A 17,913-nucleotide genomic window follows, 5' to 3' on the forward strand; every position below is an offset into this window, starting at 1 on the left:
TCACTAAGACAATGACAATAGGGAAAAATCTCTAAACACTTGGAACTTAAACAATACATTTATCAATAATCCATAAAGGAAGTCTTTGAAGGAAGTAAACATACTTAGAAATAAATGAAAACAAAACCATAACAAATCAAAATATGTGAGATGCAACTAAAACAGTACAAGGGGGAAACTGATCACACTAACTGCTTACATTGGAAATGAAGAAAGATCTGATACCAATAATAGAATCCTAACTCAAGAAAATAGAAAAGAAAAAGCTAAAGAAACTACAGGAGGCAGAATGGAGGAAACAATAAAGAACAGAAATCAATGAAACTGAATGGAGTCAACATTAGAGAAAATCAGTGAGGCAAAAAGCTGTTTGTTGTAGAGGAAATAAATCTGACAAAACCTCTAGCAAGATTGAAAAAGATAAAAAAGAGAGAGAGAGAGGGATGGAGAGAAAGTGAGAGAAGGCAGACAAACACTAGTGTCAGGAATAAAATAGGGAACATTACTATAGCTCTTGCAGCTATTAAAAAGGTAATAAAGGAATACAATAAATAACTTTGCACTCATAATTTGACAACTTAGAAAAAAGAATCACTTCCTCTAAAACTACTAGCTGCCAAAACTCAACTAAAATGAAATAGACAATATTAATATCTCTAAAACCACTTTTAAAAAGTTGAATTCTTAATGAAAAAAAAAAATGGAAAAGAAATCTCAAGGCCTAAATGGCTCCATGATAATTTTATCAAATATTAAAAAAAGAACTACTCCATTTTTTTCCAGGAATCGAAGAGCACGGACCACTGATCTATGTAGAAAATGGACAAAGCACATGCACAGACTGAAGAGGATCTAAAGATTGCAAACAAGCACATGAAAAGATGTTCAACCTCATTAGCCTTTGGGGGAATGCAAGTGAAAACCACTGTGAGATATCACACACCTATGGGTAAGTGACAACACCACTGCTGGTGAGAACGTGAAGAAACTGGATCACTCCTACATTGCTGGTGATAATGGAAAATGGCACATCCACTCTGAGAAATAGTTACCATATGACCCAGCAATTGCACTCCTGGAAATTTACCTCAAAGAAATGAAACTTATGTTCATATAAGCCTTGTACATGAATGTTTATAACTGCTTTATTTGTAATATCCCCAAATGGAAAACAACCCAAATACCTTTCAACAGATGAAAGTTTAAATAAACGCTGATATATCCATATCTTGAAACACTACACAGCAATGAAAAGGAATGAAGTATTGATACAAAAACTATGATGAATCTCCAGGAAAAAGGACAATGAAAAAAGCCAATTCCTAAAGGTTATGTACTACATGACTCCATTTATATAACATTTTTGAAATGACAACTTTTTAGAAATGGAGAATTTAGTGGGTTCCCAGGCTTAGGAAAGGTAGGTGTGGTTGCACAAGAGCAACACCAAGCGTTCTTGTGGAGATGGAACTATTCTGTATCTTGACAGTGGTAGTGAAAACACAAAACGACTCACCTGGTAAAATCATGCAGAACTACACACACATGCACACAAATAAACACAAGTAAAACTGAGCACACTGAATAAAATCATGGATTGTATCAGTGTCAATATCCTGGTTACAATATTGTACTATTGCATTTTGAAAATGTCACCATTGGGGGAACTGGGTGAAGGGTCGGCATACAGGATTTCTCTGTATTATTTTTTCCAATGGCATGTGAATGTACAATAATCTCAATAAAAATTTTAATGGAAAAAACACAGGTTTAAGCTTCTTTTATAACTTTGCATGAGTTTAGATATATTCTACTTTCTTGCACTGAAAGAAAACCAGCAATGAGATTCAAACCATTTTGCTCACTGATACCTGCGTGGAGAACTTTCTTTTTCTGAATCTTTTCATTGGAAAGGTCCCCTGGTACTTTTGACATTTTTAGGGAAGACATCTCTGATGCTTCAACGTCAGAGTGAGGATCTGCACATTTTTCTGGAGGTGAAACCAAGGAACAGATTTCTTTTTGATGCCTGTTTTGAGTTAGACAAAAAAAGAAAGAACAAAAAGAAAAAGAAAGGGGAAAACATAAAATTTCCATTATGAAGGCAGGGCTGGATCAATAGTCATATTGAAAGCTGCAAACTTAAAGAAGTGAGCCACTCCCTCATTTAGGTAATGCATAAGGATAGCCCTTGATCCCTGCCCCACGCAGGAGAGTAGACAAGGACACAAATCTGGAGTCATTAGATAAGGCTCCCATCACAGCTCTAGTCTTTCCTGGCTGTGTGAGTCAGTGAAGTTGCTCAATACTCTTCTAAACTTTGTCATTTTCTTCATCAATCAACTGGAAAACTTTAGCTGTACTTTGGCCACATGGGGCTGATGTGAGGATTAATACGAGAAGATCTGGTTATAAACCAGAACATGTCACAGAAACCCATTTATCCAACCAAAGGGTTGGACAACCAACTCTTATAAAACCATAAGAGGGAAACCCCTGCCTTGGACCCCCTGTGCCAACACCAGATCACAGAAAAATGTTCTGGTGAAGCTCTGGCACCAGGAGGGACCTCAGAAATTCCCCACTATTTTCCCAGACATACCTTCTCTGAAGCTCTAAACCCAGTGGACACAGAAAGTTTCCAGAACAATCTCCTCTCCAACAATGAATAGGTATGACCTCCCTCCTTCACTCCCACTCTCCGCATGCCAGTGCCTACTTCCATAGAGCACCCACCCAATGTCCATAGTCCTTTGTGTGTCCCCCACCACACCATGTGTGATGTGACAGAAGGGACTAGGCTTACATTTACTTGGGCTTCCCAGTTTTCCTGGCTCCTGATTTGTACTCAATAAATATTTGAAAAAAGAAGGAAGGTAGAGGATATTTAGGGAATATTTTTTCAGCTGGTATAAAACTTGAACAAGGCAATTTGTTTTCAACTGGAGCTAAATTGGTGAATAGCTTTTCCTAATATTGTTATGTTACAAGAAGTATAGAAGCATGATATCTATAGAATGAGGCATGGTGTTTACTCTTTCCTTTATATTAATTCAGAGATCTTATTATGTGCCAGGCATGCTCTCATTTAATCCATCCAACAATTCTATGACTACCATTATTCCCATGTTATAGATGAGGAAACAGACTCAGCGAGGTTAAGTAATATGCAGTGGTAGGAAGCCTGGAATAAAACACTTGTCCACTTGACTCTGAAACCTGCCCCTTTCAGCCCCTAAAACAAAAAATGTAATAAAACTAGAATGCATTCACTACTTAATCAATTGCAAGTACAGTTAAATGACCAAGCCAACTTCCAGAGATTTCAGTGTAATCAAACTAGGGGACAAGGACAGTTGAGGTAATGGCTGAAAGCACAGAGAAGGTGATTTACACTGAAGTGCTGCCAATTTACTTGATTCTTAATTTATTTGTTCAAATTTTCTCAATTTAGAAGATGTACCTGAGCTTTCCCAAACAAGTATTTAAAAAATAATGTAATAAAAATATCATTTTTAAAGATCCCTGGAATAGCATTTAGCTTGCTGTACTGATTCTGTGCTCATACCCTGCTCCCAACCCATGTTAATGCTTATTTTGCTAATAGGACGATAGTGAATTTTGATAGAGGATTTTGCTATTACACTTTTAAATAAAAAATCCTCCTGATAAAGTATTAATATGAAGCTGTGATACTTCAATATCTGTACAATGCTAAATCATTTTAGTAAGATTTGACATTTTCTGAATGTTGGGGTGGTTTTGATTTTTTGTTTAAAAACTACTAACTAGAAAAGTATCAGAATATACAGCAAGAAAGGAATCAAGAAATTATCTATCATTTCAAAGGTGAGGAAACTGAGACCCACAGCAATGAATAGGACTGGAGAGAAGGTATGAATTTGCCAACGTCCAGACTGAAATCCGGACCTTGGGCCTCCTGGGCCCTGAGTCAGGTCTCCTTCACTGCACATACACCTCCTCTGCTCTGTCACTGCCGGGGCTGGGGGCATGTTTACATCGGGTTCAGATAAAGCCAGCTCTGCTTTTAGGTGCCATGGAAGGAATTCAGAGCTTACTTATCAAGGTGAACATGTGGCCTCCTTAAGCCAGTTGTCATTAAATTATTAGATTATAAATCTTCTTTGCTTAAAAATCCTAAAGTAATCATACTGTGTGATTCTTTCTCAAAGAAATATCACAAAGCATTGCAGAAGGAAAAAGTGTCAAGGAGAAGGAGCAGAGCATCGGAGAGGACCGCAGTGAAGGGGTCAGGCAGTCTGGCATGCTCACTTGTCTCCTTCCTTTTCGCCATTGTACCACCAGTCCATGATCAAGGACTCAGAATAAAGGTTTTGCATTTTCTCCAGATCACTGTGTCCTTGTTCCATTTCCTTAATTAAAAGAGTGAGATCTTCATTCTGCCAAAATGAGATGTGAATACACTATGAGATTGTATATGAGTTCACACTGCAAACATTTATTTTTTAAAAGGTTTTATTTATTTATTTCAGCAAGAGAAGAAGGGAGAAGAAAAAGAGGAGAGAGAAACATTTATGTGAGAGAGAAACAGCAATTGGCTGCCTCTTGCATGCACCCCAACCGGGGAACAGGCCCAAAACCCAGAAATGTGCCCTGACCGAGAAAGATCTGGCCACCTTTTGTTTTGTGGGATGACGCCCAACCAACTGAGCTACACCAGTCAGGGACACACTGCAACATTTCTAACACAAAACCAAGTGTATCAGGAAAAGAAGAATCCAAAGAATTTCATGCAGTTCTTACATTATTCCATTTTTAAACAGCTTTGTGAGGTATAATTTACATACAATCAGTGGAATGCGTGGAAATGTACCATTGGGATAGTTTTGACATTCACATCTGTGAAATCATCATTGCAATCAAGACAATAAACATATCCATCATCCCAAAAAGTTTCCTCATGCTGCATTGAAAATCTGTTCTCCCCCACCGCAAAACCCCTCTCTCTCCATCCCAAGTAACTACTCATCTGCTTTCTGTAACTATACATTAGTTTACTTTTCTAGCATTTTATATCAATGGGATCATAAAGTACATATTCTTTTTTGCTAACTTCTTTCACTCATATAATTATTTTAAGATTCACTCATGGAGCATGAATCAATAAAGAATTCATTTTTATTGCTCAGTAGTATTATATTGTATATTAAATACCAACATTTAATCACCTATATTTGGACATTTGAATTGTTTCAAGGTTTGGGCTATTATATGAACACTTGTGTACAAGGCTTTGTATGGACACTTGCTTTCATTTTTGGGGGGAAGTTATCTAGGAGTAGAATGTTTGGATCATATGACGGGTGATGTGAAACTTTTAAAGAAACTACTAAACTCTTTTCCAGAATGACTGTACTAGTAGATATTTCTAGTAATGCATGAGTGTTCTAGTTCCTCCACATTCTTGCAAATACTTGGTGTGGCCAATCATTTTACTTTTACCCATTCTCACAGCTGGGCAATGGTATCTCATTGTGGTTTTCATTTGTATTTTCCCTAATAATTAATAATGTTAAGCATTTTTCATGTTCTTATTTGCCATGCATATATCTTCTTTGGTAAAATATCTGCTCAAATATTTTGTCCATTTTTTTAGTTACCTTATCATTGAGTTTTTAGAGATATTTATATATTTTGGATGGAAGTCCTTCATTAGATATACAATTTGAAGATAATTTCTTACAGTTTACAATTTGTCTTTTTTAAAATTGCTGTTCAATTACAGTTGTCCCAATCCCTCCCATTGCTCTCCCCTGCCCTCTCCATACCCCCACACCCTGTTCCCACAGTCAATTCCCACTCTGTTAACCTGTCCTTGGGTCCTTTATACATGTTCCTTTATTTAACCCCTCCCCTACTTTCCCCTGTTATCCCTTTCCCTCCTCCCCTCCAGTCACTGTCAATTTGTTCTTTACTTCCACATCTCTGGTTCTGTGTTGCTCTTTTGTTTGTTTTGTTGATTAGGTTCCACTCATAAGTGGGATCATATGGTATCTGTCTTTCACTGCCTGGCTTTTTCACTTAGTATAATACTCTCCAGTTCCATCCATACTGTTGTGAAGGTTTTTTTTTTTAAGGTTTTATTTATTTATTTTTAGGGAGAGGGTAAGGGAGGGAAAAACAGAGGGAGAGAAACATCAATGTGTGGTTGCCCCTCACATGGCCCCCCTACTGGGGACCTGGCCTGAACCCAGGCATGTGCCCTAGACTGGGAATCAAACCAGCAACCCTTTGGTTCTCAGTCTGGGCAGAGATCTACTGAGCCACACCAGCCAGGACAGATTTATCTGTTTTGACTCCCTGTCTTTGTGGTGTGATCTTCTGTGGTAGGAGACCTGTGGGAAACTCAGTGGTGCAGTCTCCTTAATCACCTGGGCTTGATGCTCTCAAACTGCCCTTTGTCTTTTATGTGGGCTCTCTGGTTGCAATAGAGCTTTGATTATTGCTGGGTTGTTCTTTGATGGGATCATCCCTCTGGCTGACTGACTGAGAGTCACTCTGCCCTTCACATCATGTATACTATTGTACAGGTGCTACCAGAACAAGAATCAAACAGCCCAGGAAACAGACCCACTCCCTCAATGATAACCCCCACCCACAATTACATTATCAACAGCCAATGCACCAATATTAATAAAGGTGTTAAGAGATGAAGACTATTATAAGAGAGGAAAATGAATATGAGATGACTAATGAAACAAAAAAAAATTGGGGGGGTAGAGGGAGGGACAATAATAAGAGTAGGGAATAGAGACAAAGCAAAGCAGGAAAAAAATAAAATTTACTTTGTAAATAAAAATGGGAGGAGGGAAGTGGAATGGAGTAAGAGAGGAAAAGTGTGTAGTATTAGGTTAAAATGAAAATTTAAAGAAAAAATATATATTTGTATATATCTAGTGAGATAAAAAATAGACAACCACGACCACAACAATATATATATATATATACACACACACATACATATATACATGTATAAACTAATATGGACCTAATTGCAGTAAAAGCTGCACCATAGAAATAATAACCAATGAGCTAAGAAGTATATAGGTGGAATGGGAGTAAGCGGGCAAAAGGAAAGAAAGAAGAGCTTAAAAGACGTCTAGAAGAAAGAGAAGTTATTTTGAAAGTATAAAGGGAGAAGGAATGCTAACAATATTTTCTCTGCCTCTGAGTTTTGGTTAGCAACGATGCTGCATCCCACCCACATGCACTGGTCTGTGGGCCCAGGTCCCTGCCAAGCCTTGGGAACCTCTCAACTCCCCTTTTAAAAGAGGTTCTCTATGACCCCCACACTGTAGTGAGGGTCCCTGGGGTCCTGTTCTCCATGTGCTCCCTCTCCCTGCAAATCACAGTCTCTCACAGTCAATTCTGGCCTCCTCCTTACACGGCCTCTGACAATTTTAGATAAAGTTTCTCTCTGAATCTTTCCCTGATGGCATTGGGAAGATCCCCTCAGCTCTACTATAACACAAGGTGATAATGGCATGCTGTCCCTGCTCCGTCCAGAGGTCTTCTGCCTCAGGCCTTCCTGTTCCTGTTGTGCAGTTTCTGAAGCCCACACCTCCTAGGCCTTTTCATGCCATCCCAGTAGCTCACAGATCCTAAGCCAATCTACAGCACCCCCAACTCTGTGCAGCCAGCAGTGCTGGGCTGGGCAGCAGTGGTGGTCTGCTGAGAAAGCCCAGGCCAGCAGGCACCCTGTAGGCGGGTGGTTCCTGTGTACCACTACGCACTCCCCACACTCTTGTCCACATACACTCTCACTCACAGATGCTTTCACTCACTCTCTGCTCTATGTTCTGACTTTAGGTCCAGTCTGTGTCTGAGCACAGATGAATGGAGCTGCCTGCTATTCTGTCGCCATCTTAGATCCCTCCCAATTTGTCTTTTCATGATTCTAGCATTGTCTTTTAAATAGAAGTTTTTAATTTTGATGTCTAATTTATCAATTTGTTCTTATATGAATCATGCTTTTCAAATCCTATTAAAATATTTTTTGTCTAATATGACAAAGGCTTTTTTATATGTTTTCCTCTAGAAGGAGAGAAATACAGGCTTCACATTTAGGTCCATGAATCCTTTGCAGTTAATTTTTGAATAAGGTATGGCTCAAAGTTCGTTTTTTGTGTATGGATATCCAACTTTTCCTACATCATTTCTTTCTTTCTTTTAAATTATATTTTACTGTTTATGCTGTTACAGTTATCCCAATATTCCCCCCTTTGGCTCCTCTACCCAGGACATCCCTTACTCCCTCAGGCAATGCCCACGCCATGGGTCATGCATATATGTTCTTTGGCTACTCTATTCCCTATGCTGTACTTTACATTCCCATGACTATTCTGTAACTACCAATTTGTACTTCTTAATCTCACCTTTTTCACCCATGCCCTGACCCCCCTCCAATGTGGCAGCCATCATAATGTTCTCTGTATCTATGATTCTGTTTCTGTTCTTCTTGTTCATTTATTTTGGGTATTTTTAGATTCAATTGTTGATAGATATGTATTTATTGTCATTTTATTGTTTATATTTTTGATCTCCTTAAAGAAGACCCTTTGAAATTTCATATAATACTGATTTGCTGGTGATGAACTCCTTTAGCCTTTTCTTGTCTGGGAAGCTCTTTATCTGTCCGATTCTAAGTGACAGCTTTGCTGGGTAGAGTAATCTTGGTTGTAGGTCCTTGCTTTTCATCACTTTGAAAATTTCTTGCCAATCCCTTGTGGCCTGCAAAGTTTCTTTTGAGAAATCATTTGACAGTCTTATGGGAGTTCTCCTATAGGTAACTAACTGCTTTTCTCTTGCTGCTTTTAAGATTCTCTCTTTATCTTAACCTTTGGCATTTTATTTATGATGTGTCTTGGTGTCAGCCTCTTTGGATTCATCTTGTTTGGGACTCTCTTCCTGGACTTGTATGTCTATTCCTGGACTCTCTTCCTGAATTTGTATGTCTATTTCCTTCACCAAATTAGGAAAGTTTACTGGCATTATTTTTTCAAATAGGTTTTCAATTTCCTTCTCTCTCTCTCTTCTCCTTCTGATACCTGCATGATGAAAATGTTGGTACACTTAAAGTTGTTCCTTACACTCTCCTCATTTTTTTTGAAAATTTTTTTTTCTGTTCTGATTGGGTGTTTTTTGCTTCCTATATTCCAAAATGCTGCTTTGATTCTTGGCTTCATCCATTGTAATGTTTATTCCCCATAAACTGTTCTTTGTTTTAATTAGTGTATCTTTTGTTTCTGACTGGATCTTTTTTATGCTGTTGAAGTTCTCATTAAGTTCATTGAGCATCCTTATAACCACTGTTTTGAACTCTACATCTATTAGGTTGACTGACTCCATTTTGTTTAGTTCCTTTTTGGAGATTTGCTCTGTTTTTTCATTTGGTCCATGTTTCTTTGTCTCCTCATTTTTGCAGCCTCCCTGTGCTTGTTTCTATGTATTAAGTAGAACTGCTACATCTCCCAGCGTTGGTAGAGTGACCTGATATATATAGTAGGTATCCTGTAGGGTCAATGGCACCATCTCCTCTATTATCCAAGCTGGGTACTCAAGGTATGCTCATCATGTCAGCTGCGTGCACCCTCCTGTTTAGTTGAGCCTTGACTGCTGTTGACATAACCAAGATCAGTCACTGCCTGTGTTCTGTCTGGTGTCACACAGCATAAGCTACAAAGTGATCTGCAGATGGATGCTACTTGTGCTGGGCTTGGAGATGCCCAGGCAAGGCCAAGCCATGAACCAAGGCCTGTTGCTGTTAGCACCAGGCCTGGGGTGACTTACTGAGAGGTATGGGGCTCACTGAAGCCAGATGCTGCTTGTTTGATAGAATTTAGGAAAATGTGAAGCATGGGCCAAGACAAGCCATTCTATAGAAAAGCCACTGGAAACTGCTTGGACCTGAAAGTTGGGTGGGGCAGAGCCTGTGGGAATCACCAGGTTGGGGCAATCAGTGTGAGCCAGGTTGACAGAGTCTCAGATATGATGTTTGCCTGCTAGCTCTCTGGCTCTGTGGGGGAAAGGCTCAGAAAAGGAACAATAGCTTCCATCAGCACATCTGTCAGGGAGAAAGCTTCCTTCCAGCTGTTGCCCTGATGCCAGACACTTCATTTTCTCCCCATACATCTCTGGTGCTTTTCAATCTGCTGCCCTTGCCCTGGAGCTCAGAAGAAGGGAGTCTGAGTATGTCTGTGAATGCCCTTTAAGAGGATCTGCCAGGGAGTCCAGCAGTTTCTGTCTTCCACAGCCTCAATCCCCACTGGTTTTAACAGCCAGAATTTATGGAGACTTATCTTCCTGGCACTGGAAGCCTGGGATGGAAGACCAGTGTGGGGCTGGGACCCCTCACTCCTAAGATATCCCCCGGATTTTTATCTGCCACACATGGGTGTGGAACTAGTTTGTTTTGTGTCTACACCCCTTCTACCAGTATATGTGTAGTTTATTCTTTAATTCCATAGTTGCAGGATTTCCATTCAGTTCAATTTCTGATGGTTTTGAATGATGGTGTTCTATAGTTTAGTTTGAAGTTTGATGTGGTTGTGCGAGGGGTCAAGCCATGTTTACCTATGCTGCCATCTTGACTGGAAGTTCCTACACCACTTCTTGAAGAAAAAAAATATAACTATTCTTTCTTCACTGAATTGTCTTTGCATCTTTTTTGAAAATCAGTTGTTCACATGAGTGTTTGTCTATATATGGTTTCTCTATTGTGTTCCATTGATCTGTATGCCAATATTAACATTAAAAAACACTGTTTTGATTACTATAGTGTTATTATAAGTCTTGAAATCAGGTAGTATTAGTTACCAACTTTGTTTTTCTTTTTCTAAGTTGTTTGGCTATTCTAAATGAAAAGTTTGCCTTTTCATTTCCATAGAATTTGTTTGTTAATTTTTACAAAAAATATGTTGGTATTTTGATTGGTATTTTGATTGCAATGAGTCTATAGACCAATTGAAAGGGAATGAACATCTTAATATTGTCATATCTTTTGGCCCATGAACAAGATATATCTCTCAGTAACATTGTTCAGTTTTCAATGTGCACGTCTTTCACATACTTTGGTAGATTTTTCCCTACATATTTAATATTTTTGATGCTAGTGTAAATAATTTTTATTTATTTTTATTGTTTTTGTTAATAGCTAGAAACAAAATTCATTTTTTGTATATTAAGTTTGCATCCTACATTCTTGCTAAATTAACTTTTTGTTCCTGTAGCTTTTTTGTATATTCCATTGAACTTTCTGCATAGATAACTATGTTGAATGAAAATACAGTTTCACTTCATTTTTTCCAATCTATATGCTTTCCCCCAGTTCATCCCTGACCCTGTTTTATTGCACTGACTAGAACCTCCATTACACTGTTGAATAAGTATGGTGAAAGCAGACATCCTTGTCATTTTCCTGCTATTGAGGGAAAAGCATACAATCTTTTACCATTGAAGCATGTTAGCTGTAGGTTTTTCACAAGATACCATTTATCGGATTGAGGAAGTCCATTCTATTCATATTTCACTGACAGCTTTTATTAGAAATGCATGTTGGATTTTGTCAAAGCTTTTTGTGTATAAATTGATTGTAAAGTTGGTTTTTAAGGTATTTAATATGGTTAATTGCATCAACCATGCATTTCTGGAGTAAGCTCAACTTAGTATTTAATCATTAGACTTTTAATATATATTTTTATTTCAATTTTCCAAATTTTGTTTAAAATTTTTGTGTCTATATTCATGAGTGATATTAGCCTATAAATTTTTATAATATATTTTTGATGTTTTGGTATCAGATTAATGTTAGCCTCATAGAATGAGTTGGAAAGTATTCTTTTCATTAAATTTTCTGAAAGAGTTTCTGTAGAATTGATATTATCTTGATACAAATCAGCAGTGAAGTCATCCAGTACTGGTCTTCTTTTCAAAAAAGGTTTTTAATTACAAATTCAGTATTTTAAATAGATGTAAGGTTGTTCAGGTTTTCTCATTCTTGAGAGAGTTTTGGTAATATGTATCTTTTAAGCAATTGATCATCTAATCTTTGATGTAAATTTATTATTTTTTGTATTACCAGTAAATTGTCTAGTCTTTTTTAAATTAAAATTTTTATTTCCACATAACTGTAGATTCACACGCATTTGTAATAAATAATACAGAGAGATCCCATATACCCTTCACCCAAAATGGTGAACACCTTGAAAATCAATAATAGAATATCACAACAAGGATATTGGAATGGATAAAAGCCACCAATCATATTCAGATTAGCCAATTTTACTTGTCCTAATTTGTGTGTGTATATTTAGTTGTATACAATGTGCTCACCTGTGTAGGTTTGTACATTTGCCACTACAGTCAAGCCACTGAACAGTTCCATCATCACAAGAAGGCCTCATGTTGCTTTTTTGTAACCATATGCACCTTCCTGTCTCCTTCTCACATCTTTCCTAAACCTTAGCAACCACTGATTTGGTGTCCACTTACAAAGTTTTGTCATTTCAAAAATCATTATACAAATGGAATTATACAGTATATAACTTTTTAAGATTGGCTTTTTCCCTCAGCATAATTGCCCAGAAATTCATACAAGTTGTGGCACATATCAATAATCATTTCTTTTATTACTGAGTAATATTGCAGAATATGGACATGTCATGTTGATTTAACCATTCATCTGCTGAAGGATATCTGGGTTGTTTTGTGTTCCTGTCTAATAAAAATAAAGTCATTATCGGCATTCAAGTACAGGCTTTTATGTGAATGAAAGTTTTTATTCTATGAAATATATGTCTAAGAGAGCAAGTATTGGATCATATGGTAATTAAATATTAGTTTTGAAGGCAATTGTCAAACTTTCCCAGAGTGGCTGTGACATTTTGCATCCCTACAAAAAATTACATACAACTGTATTAATGATTTGGTTTCTCCTCATCCTTGCCAGCACTCAATTTTGTTACAATTTTTCATTTTAGCCATTCTGATTGACAGGCACTGGTATTTCATGGCAGTTTAATTTGCATTCCCCTAATGGCCAATGAGTTGAACACCTTTTCATATGCTTATTTGCCATTCATATCTACTTTTCAGTGAAATGTCAGTGCAGGTATTTTTGCCCGTTTTCTGATTGGATGATTTGGTTTTTACTGCTGAGTTTTTAGAGTTTCTCATACATTCTAGATACTAGGCCTTTGTCAGAGATGTTGTTTGCAGATACTTTCTCCAAGTCCACAGACTATCTTTTCATTCTCTTAACAGAGTCTTTCACAGAATAAAAAGTTTTAACTTTGATGAGGTCTAATTTATCAGTACTTTCTTTTTTTCTTTCTTTATTGTATTTTTCCATTACCATTTGCTCCCCTTATACCCTCCTCCCCCACACAATCACCACACTGTTGTCCATGTCCATGAGTTCTTTTTCTTTTTTGCTCAATCCCTCCATCATTTACCTTCCACCCACCACCCTTAGCTGTCATCCTGCTCTCTATCTATGAATCTGTCTCTATTTTGCTTGTTAGTTCAGTTTGTTCATTTGATTCCATGTATGAGTGAAGTCATACTTTCTTTCATAGATCATGGTTTTGGTGTCAAGAGTAAAACTTCTCTGCCTAGCCTGATGTCCTCAAGATTTTTTTCCTTATATTTCTTCCCAGAAGTTTTATAGTTTTACATTTAAGTCAGTGCTTCATTTTGAGTTAATATCTGCACAAGTGAGATGTAGGGTGAAGTTCATTATTTTGCTTACAAATGTCCAGTTGCTCCAACCATTTGTTGAAAAGTCTCTCCTTCCTCTAGTTTTTGCACTTTGTCAAAAATCAGTCTGGTACATTGTGTGAGTACATTTCTGAGTTCTACATTCTATTCCATTGGCCTATGTGTCTATTCCTCCAACAAAACTATACTGTCTTGATTAATGCAGCTATAGAGTAAGGTTTATTTCCACTTTATTCTTTTTCAAGATTGTTTGAGTTTTTCTAGGGCCTGTTTCTTGCCATAAAAATTTTAGAATAAGATTGACTATGTCTATAAAACAACCTTACTGGGATTTTCATGGGAATTTTATTAAATGTATAGATCAAATAAAGGGGAACTGACATCTCTAGTATGCTGAGTCATCCATTCTGTGAATATGTTGTCTGTTCATTTATTTATGTCTTTAATTTCTTACTACTGCATTTTATGGACAATAATGTGGTGATTGCTGAGGGGAGGGGAGTATAAAAGGACTAAATGGTAATGGAAAAACTATAATAAAGATTAAATTTAAAAAGAAAAAAAAGAAAATTTTCAGCATGAAAATCCTGTACATAGTTTAAGTGTATACCTATTTCATTTTCTTCGGAGTGATTATAAATGATAGTGACTATTTAGTTTTGAGTTCTGCATGTCCATTTTTACTTTATCAAAATATGATTAAATTTTGTGTATTGATCTTGTAACCAATGACCTTGCTGAACTAACTTAAGAGTTCTGGAAGTTTTTTTTTTTTCTTTGTTTCAGATCTGTTGTGGTTTACCATGTACACAATATGGTACCTACAAAGAGGGATAGTTCTATTCCTTCCTTTCTAATATGCATGCCTTTTATTTCTTTTGCTGCTTTGTTGCCATGGGTAAAGCTTCTGGTAGCATGCTGAATAAGAGTGGTTAGAATGGATGTCCTTGTCTCTATCTTAACCTTAGGAGGAAATTAATCTTTCAGTATTAAATGTGATTTTAGCTGTAGGTGCTATGATGATGTAAGTTGAGAAAGTTCTCCTCTATTCCTATTTTGCTGAGAGTTTTTAACATGAATGGGTGTTGGATTTGGTCAAGGCCTTTTCTGCACAATTGATAGGACTGTATGATTTCTCTTCTTTACCTGTTGAAATGCTGGATTATGTAGATTTTCTTTTTTGTAAAGCTATTTATTATTATTTTTTAAAGATTTTATTTATTTTTAGAGAGAGGGAAATGGAGTAAGAAAGAGAAGGAGAGAAATATCAATGTGTGGTTGACTGTCCCATGACCCCTACCAGGGATCTGGCTGGCAACCAAGGCATGTGCTCTGACTGGGAATTGAACTGGCGACCCTTTGGTTCGCAGCCCATGCTCAACCCACTGAGCTACAACAGACAGGCCTAGGTTTTCCAATGTTGAACCAGCCTTTTATACCTGGAATAAATCCCCCTTTGTCATAATGTAAAATTCTTTTAATACATCACTGAGTTCAAATTACTAATATTTTATTGAGGATTTTTGCATCTTTGTTCATGAGGAATATTGGTATGTAGATTTTTTTTAATACTGTCTATTTGGTTTTGGTGTCAAGGTACTAATAGCCCCATAAAATAGAAATAGCCCCAGGAATTAGAAAGTAATTCCTCTCTTCCATTTGTTGAAATAAATTGGATTAGTTTTTCTTTGAATGTTTAATAAAATTCTCCATGGAGAATTTTCAAAAGTTTTAAAATTATTAGTTCAATTTATTTACATTGTCCATTTTATCTTGGTTGGCTTTTGGTAGTTTGTAGTTTTTGTGGAAGTGATCCATTTTTTTCTAAGTTGTCAAATTTATGAGTGTAAGTTGTCCATTATATTACTTTATTATCTTTTTAATGACTACAAGATCTATTGTAATGTCCTCTCTTTCGTTTCTGATATTAGAGCTTTGTGAATTATGTTTTTGCCTTTGTCAGCCTTTCAAGAGATTTTTAATCAACTCTTGAGTTTTTTTCCCCCAAAGAGATTTTTTCATCTCATTGCCTTTCTCTGTTTTGTTCTATTTTCAATTTCATTGATTTATGCTCTTTTCTTTATTGTGTCCTTCCTTCTGCTTGCTTTGGGTTTATTTTGCTTTTTGTTTTAATTTCTTGGGACAGGAACTCAGATTGTTGATTGAATACCTTTCCTTGTTTCCAGCATAAGCATTTAATACTATAAATTTTACTCCCAACACTGTTTTAGTTTCATCCTACATAGTCTGATATGTGGTGTTTTTGTTTTCATTTAGTTTTAAGTATTATTTTCTTTGAGACTTCCTCTTTGACTTATGTTATTTAGAACTGTGTTGCTTAAATTCCATGTTAGATATTTTCCTGCCATTTTTCTATCATTTATTTCTAGTTTGATTCCACTGTGGTCAGAGAACAAACTGTGATTTCATGTCTTAGATTAGTTTAGGATTGTTTATTTTCCATTTTATGGCCTATCTTGATAAATATTTTTTGAGTACTGGAAAAACATGTATTCTGTTGTGTTGGGGAGTATTATATCCATGTCAATTAGATCTTGATAGTTGCTTGTATTGCTCAGATCTCTATTCCTGATAATTTTATGTCAACTAGGTCTACTAGTTGCTGAGAGGGAAGTGTTGAAGTCCCCAACTATAACTTTATATTTATGCATTTGTTTTTTTGACTCTATCAGTTTTTGCTTCAGATCTTGTAAGGCTGTATTGGTTTGTGCACACACATTCGGGGCCTGAATATTTTCCTGGTGGATTCATTCTTTTATTATGATGTAAATTGTCTTTGCTCTGAAATCTATTGTATCAGTTATTAACATAGCCAGTCCAGCTTTTTAATATTTATGTCTTTTCCATCCTTTTACTTGAACCTACCTATGTCATTGTATTTGAAGTGAGTTTCTTGTAAGCAGTATATAATTCAGTCACCTTCTTTTATCTACTGTACCAATATATGGTTTTTATGACATAATTAGACCCTTCACATTTAAAGTAACTACTGATATTAGCATTTACATCTATTGTTTTACTATTTTCTGTTTATTTTCATGGTCTGACCCTCTGCTTCACTTTTCTTGCCTTTCTTCGGGTTACTTTAACTTTTAAATATAATTCTATCTTGGTTTATTTGTAGTGCTTTTGAGTGTGTCTCTTTGTTTGGTTTTAGTAAGGGTTTCTCTGGATATGACATCATATATATGTGATTTATAAAAGTATACTAGCAATCAATATTTTACTACTGTGAGAGAAATACAGAAACTTCACCTCTATTTAGGTCCCGTTAACTTCCACCCTTTTATGTATTCTTATCCTTAGTATCTGATAGTGTTTTTATTTCAATTATCAAATATGACTAATAAATCTCATGAGGAAAAGGATAGTCTATTATAACTACTAATATTTTTTCACTTTTATCCTGATGTTCCAGGATTCCTTCTTTTATGGTTTCCTTTTTCTTGAAGAACTTCCTGTGGTCAATTTAAAGTCAGGTCTTCTAGCAACAAATTCTTTTAAATGTTATTTGTCTGAAAATATTTTCATTTCCTCTTTATTTCTGAAGGATAGTTTTACCAGATATGAAATTTGTGGTCGTTGGTTCTTTTCTTGCCCCATGTAAAAAATGTTGTGCTACTTTTTTTCCTGGCCTCCTTGGTTACAGATAAGAAATCTATCAAATCCACTATCAATTTGGTGTCATTTATTTCAGGCTATTTTTAAGATTTTTATTCTTGGTCTTTGATTTTCAAATGTTTAGCTATGAAGTGCCTTGACATGAATTTCTTTGCATTTATCCTATTTGGAGTTTACTTAGCTTTTTGAGTCTGTATATTTATATTTTTCATCAAATTTTGGAAGTTTTCAGCCACTATTTCTTCAGTCTTTCACTTTCTTTCTCCTTTCCTTGGGGACCTCTCATGATACTATGTTTGACCTTTGGTTATTGTCCCACAGGTTACTGTGACTCTTTTCTTTTTCTTTCTTTCTTGTCTTTTCTTTGATTTTTAGTCTATTTTCTCTCTTGTTCAGACTGGTAGAATTCTGCCTGACGTTAAACTCACTAATACTATCCTGTCTTTTTCACCCTACTATTGACCTTATTCAGTGGGTTTATATCTGTTACTGTATTTTGTAGTTCTGTAATTT

General features: G+C 36.2%; 1 protein-coding gene across 3 annotated transcripts in view; it reads right to left on the bottom strand.

The window, feature by feature from the left end:
• The window catches only part of VWA3B (von Willebrand factor A domain containing 3B), a 199,950-nt gene that overhangs the window by 59,576 nt on the left and 122,461 nt on the right, over nucleotides 1-17,913 (bottom strand). For all 3 annotated transcript variants that reach the window (XM_036030068.1, XM_036030069.1, XM_036030070.1), the window contains 2 exons: nucleotides 4,294-4,421; nucleotides 1,872-2,029 (listed from right to left, as the gene is read on the bottom strand). In XM_036030068.1, the coding sequence (XP_035885961.1) occupies nucleotides 1,872-2,029; nucleotides 4,294-4,421 (286 nt within the window). The remainder of the gene's footprint in view (nucleotides 1-1,871; nucleotides 2,030-4,293; nucleotides 4,422-17,913) is intronic.

This window comes from Phyllostomus discolor, chromosome 6 (assembly GCF_004126475.2).
Source record: "Phyllostomus discolor isolate MPI-MPIP mPhyDis1 chromosome 6, mPhyDis1.pri.v3, whole genome shotgun sequence".
Lineage (NCBI taxonomy): Eukaryota > Metazoa > Chordata > Mammalia > Chiroptera > Phyllostomidae > Phyllostomus > Phyllostomus discolor.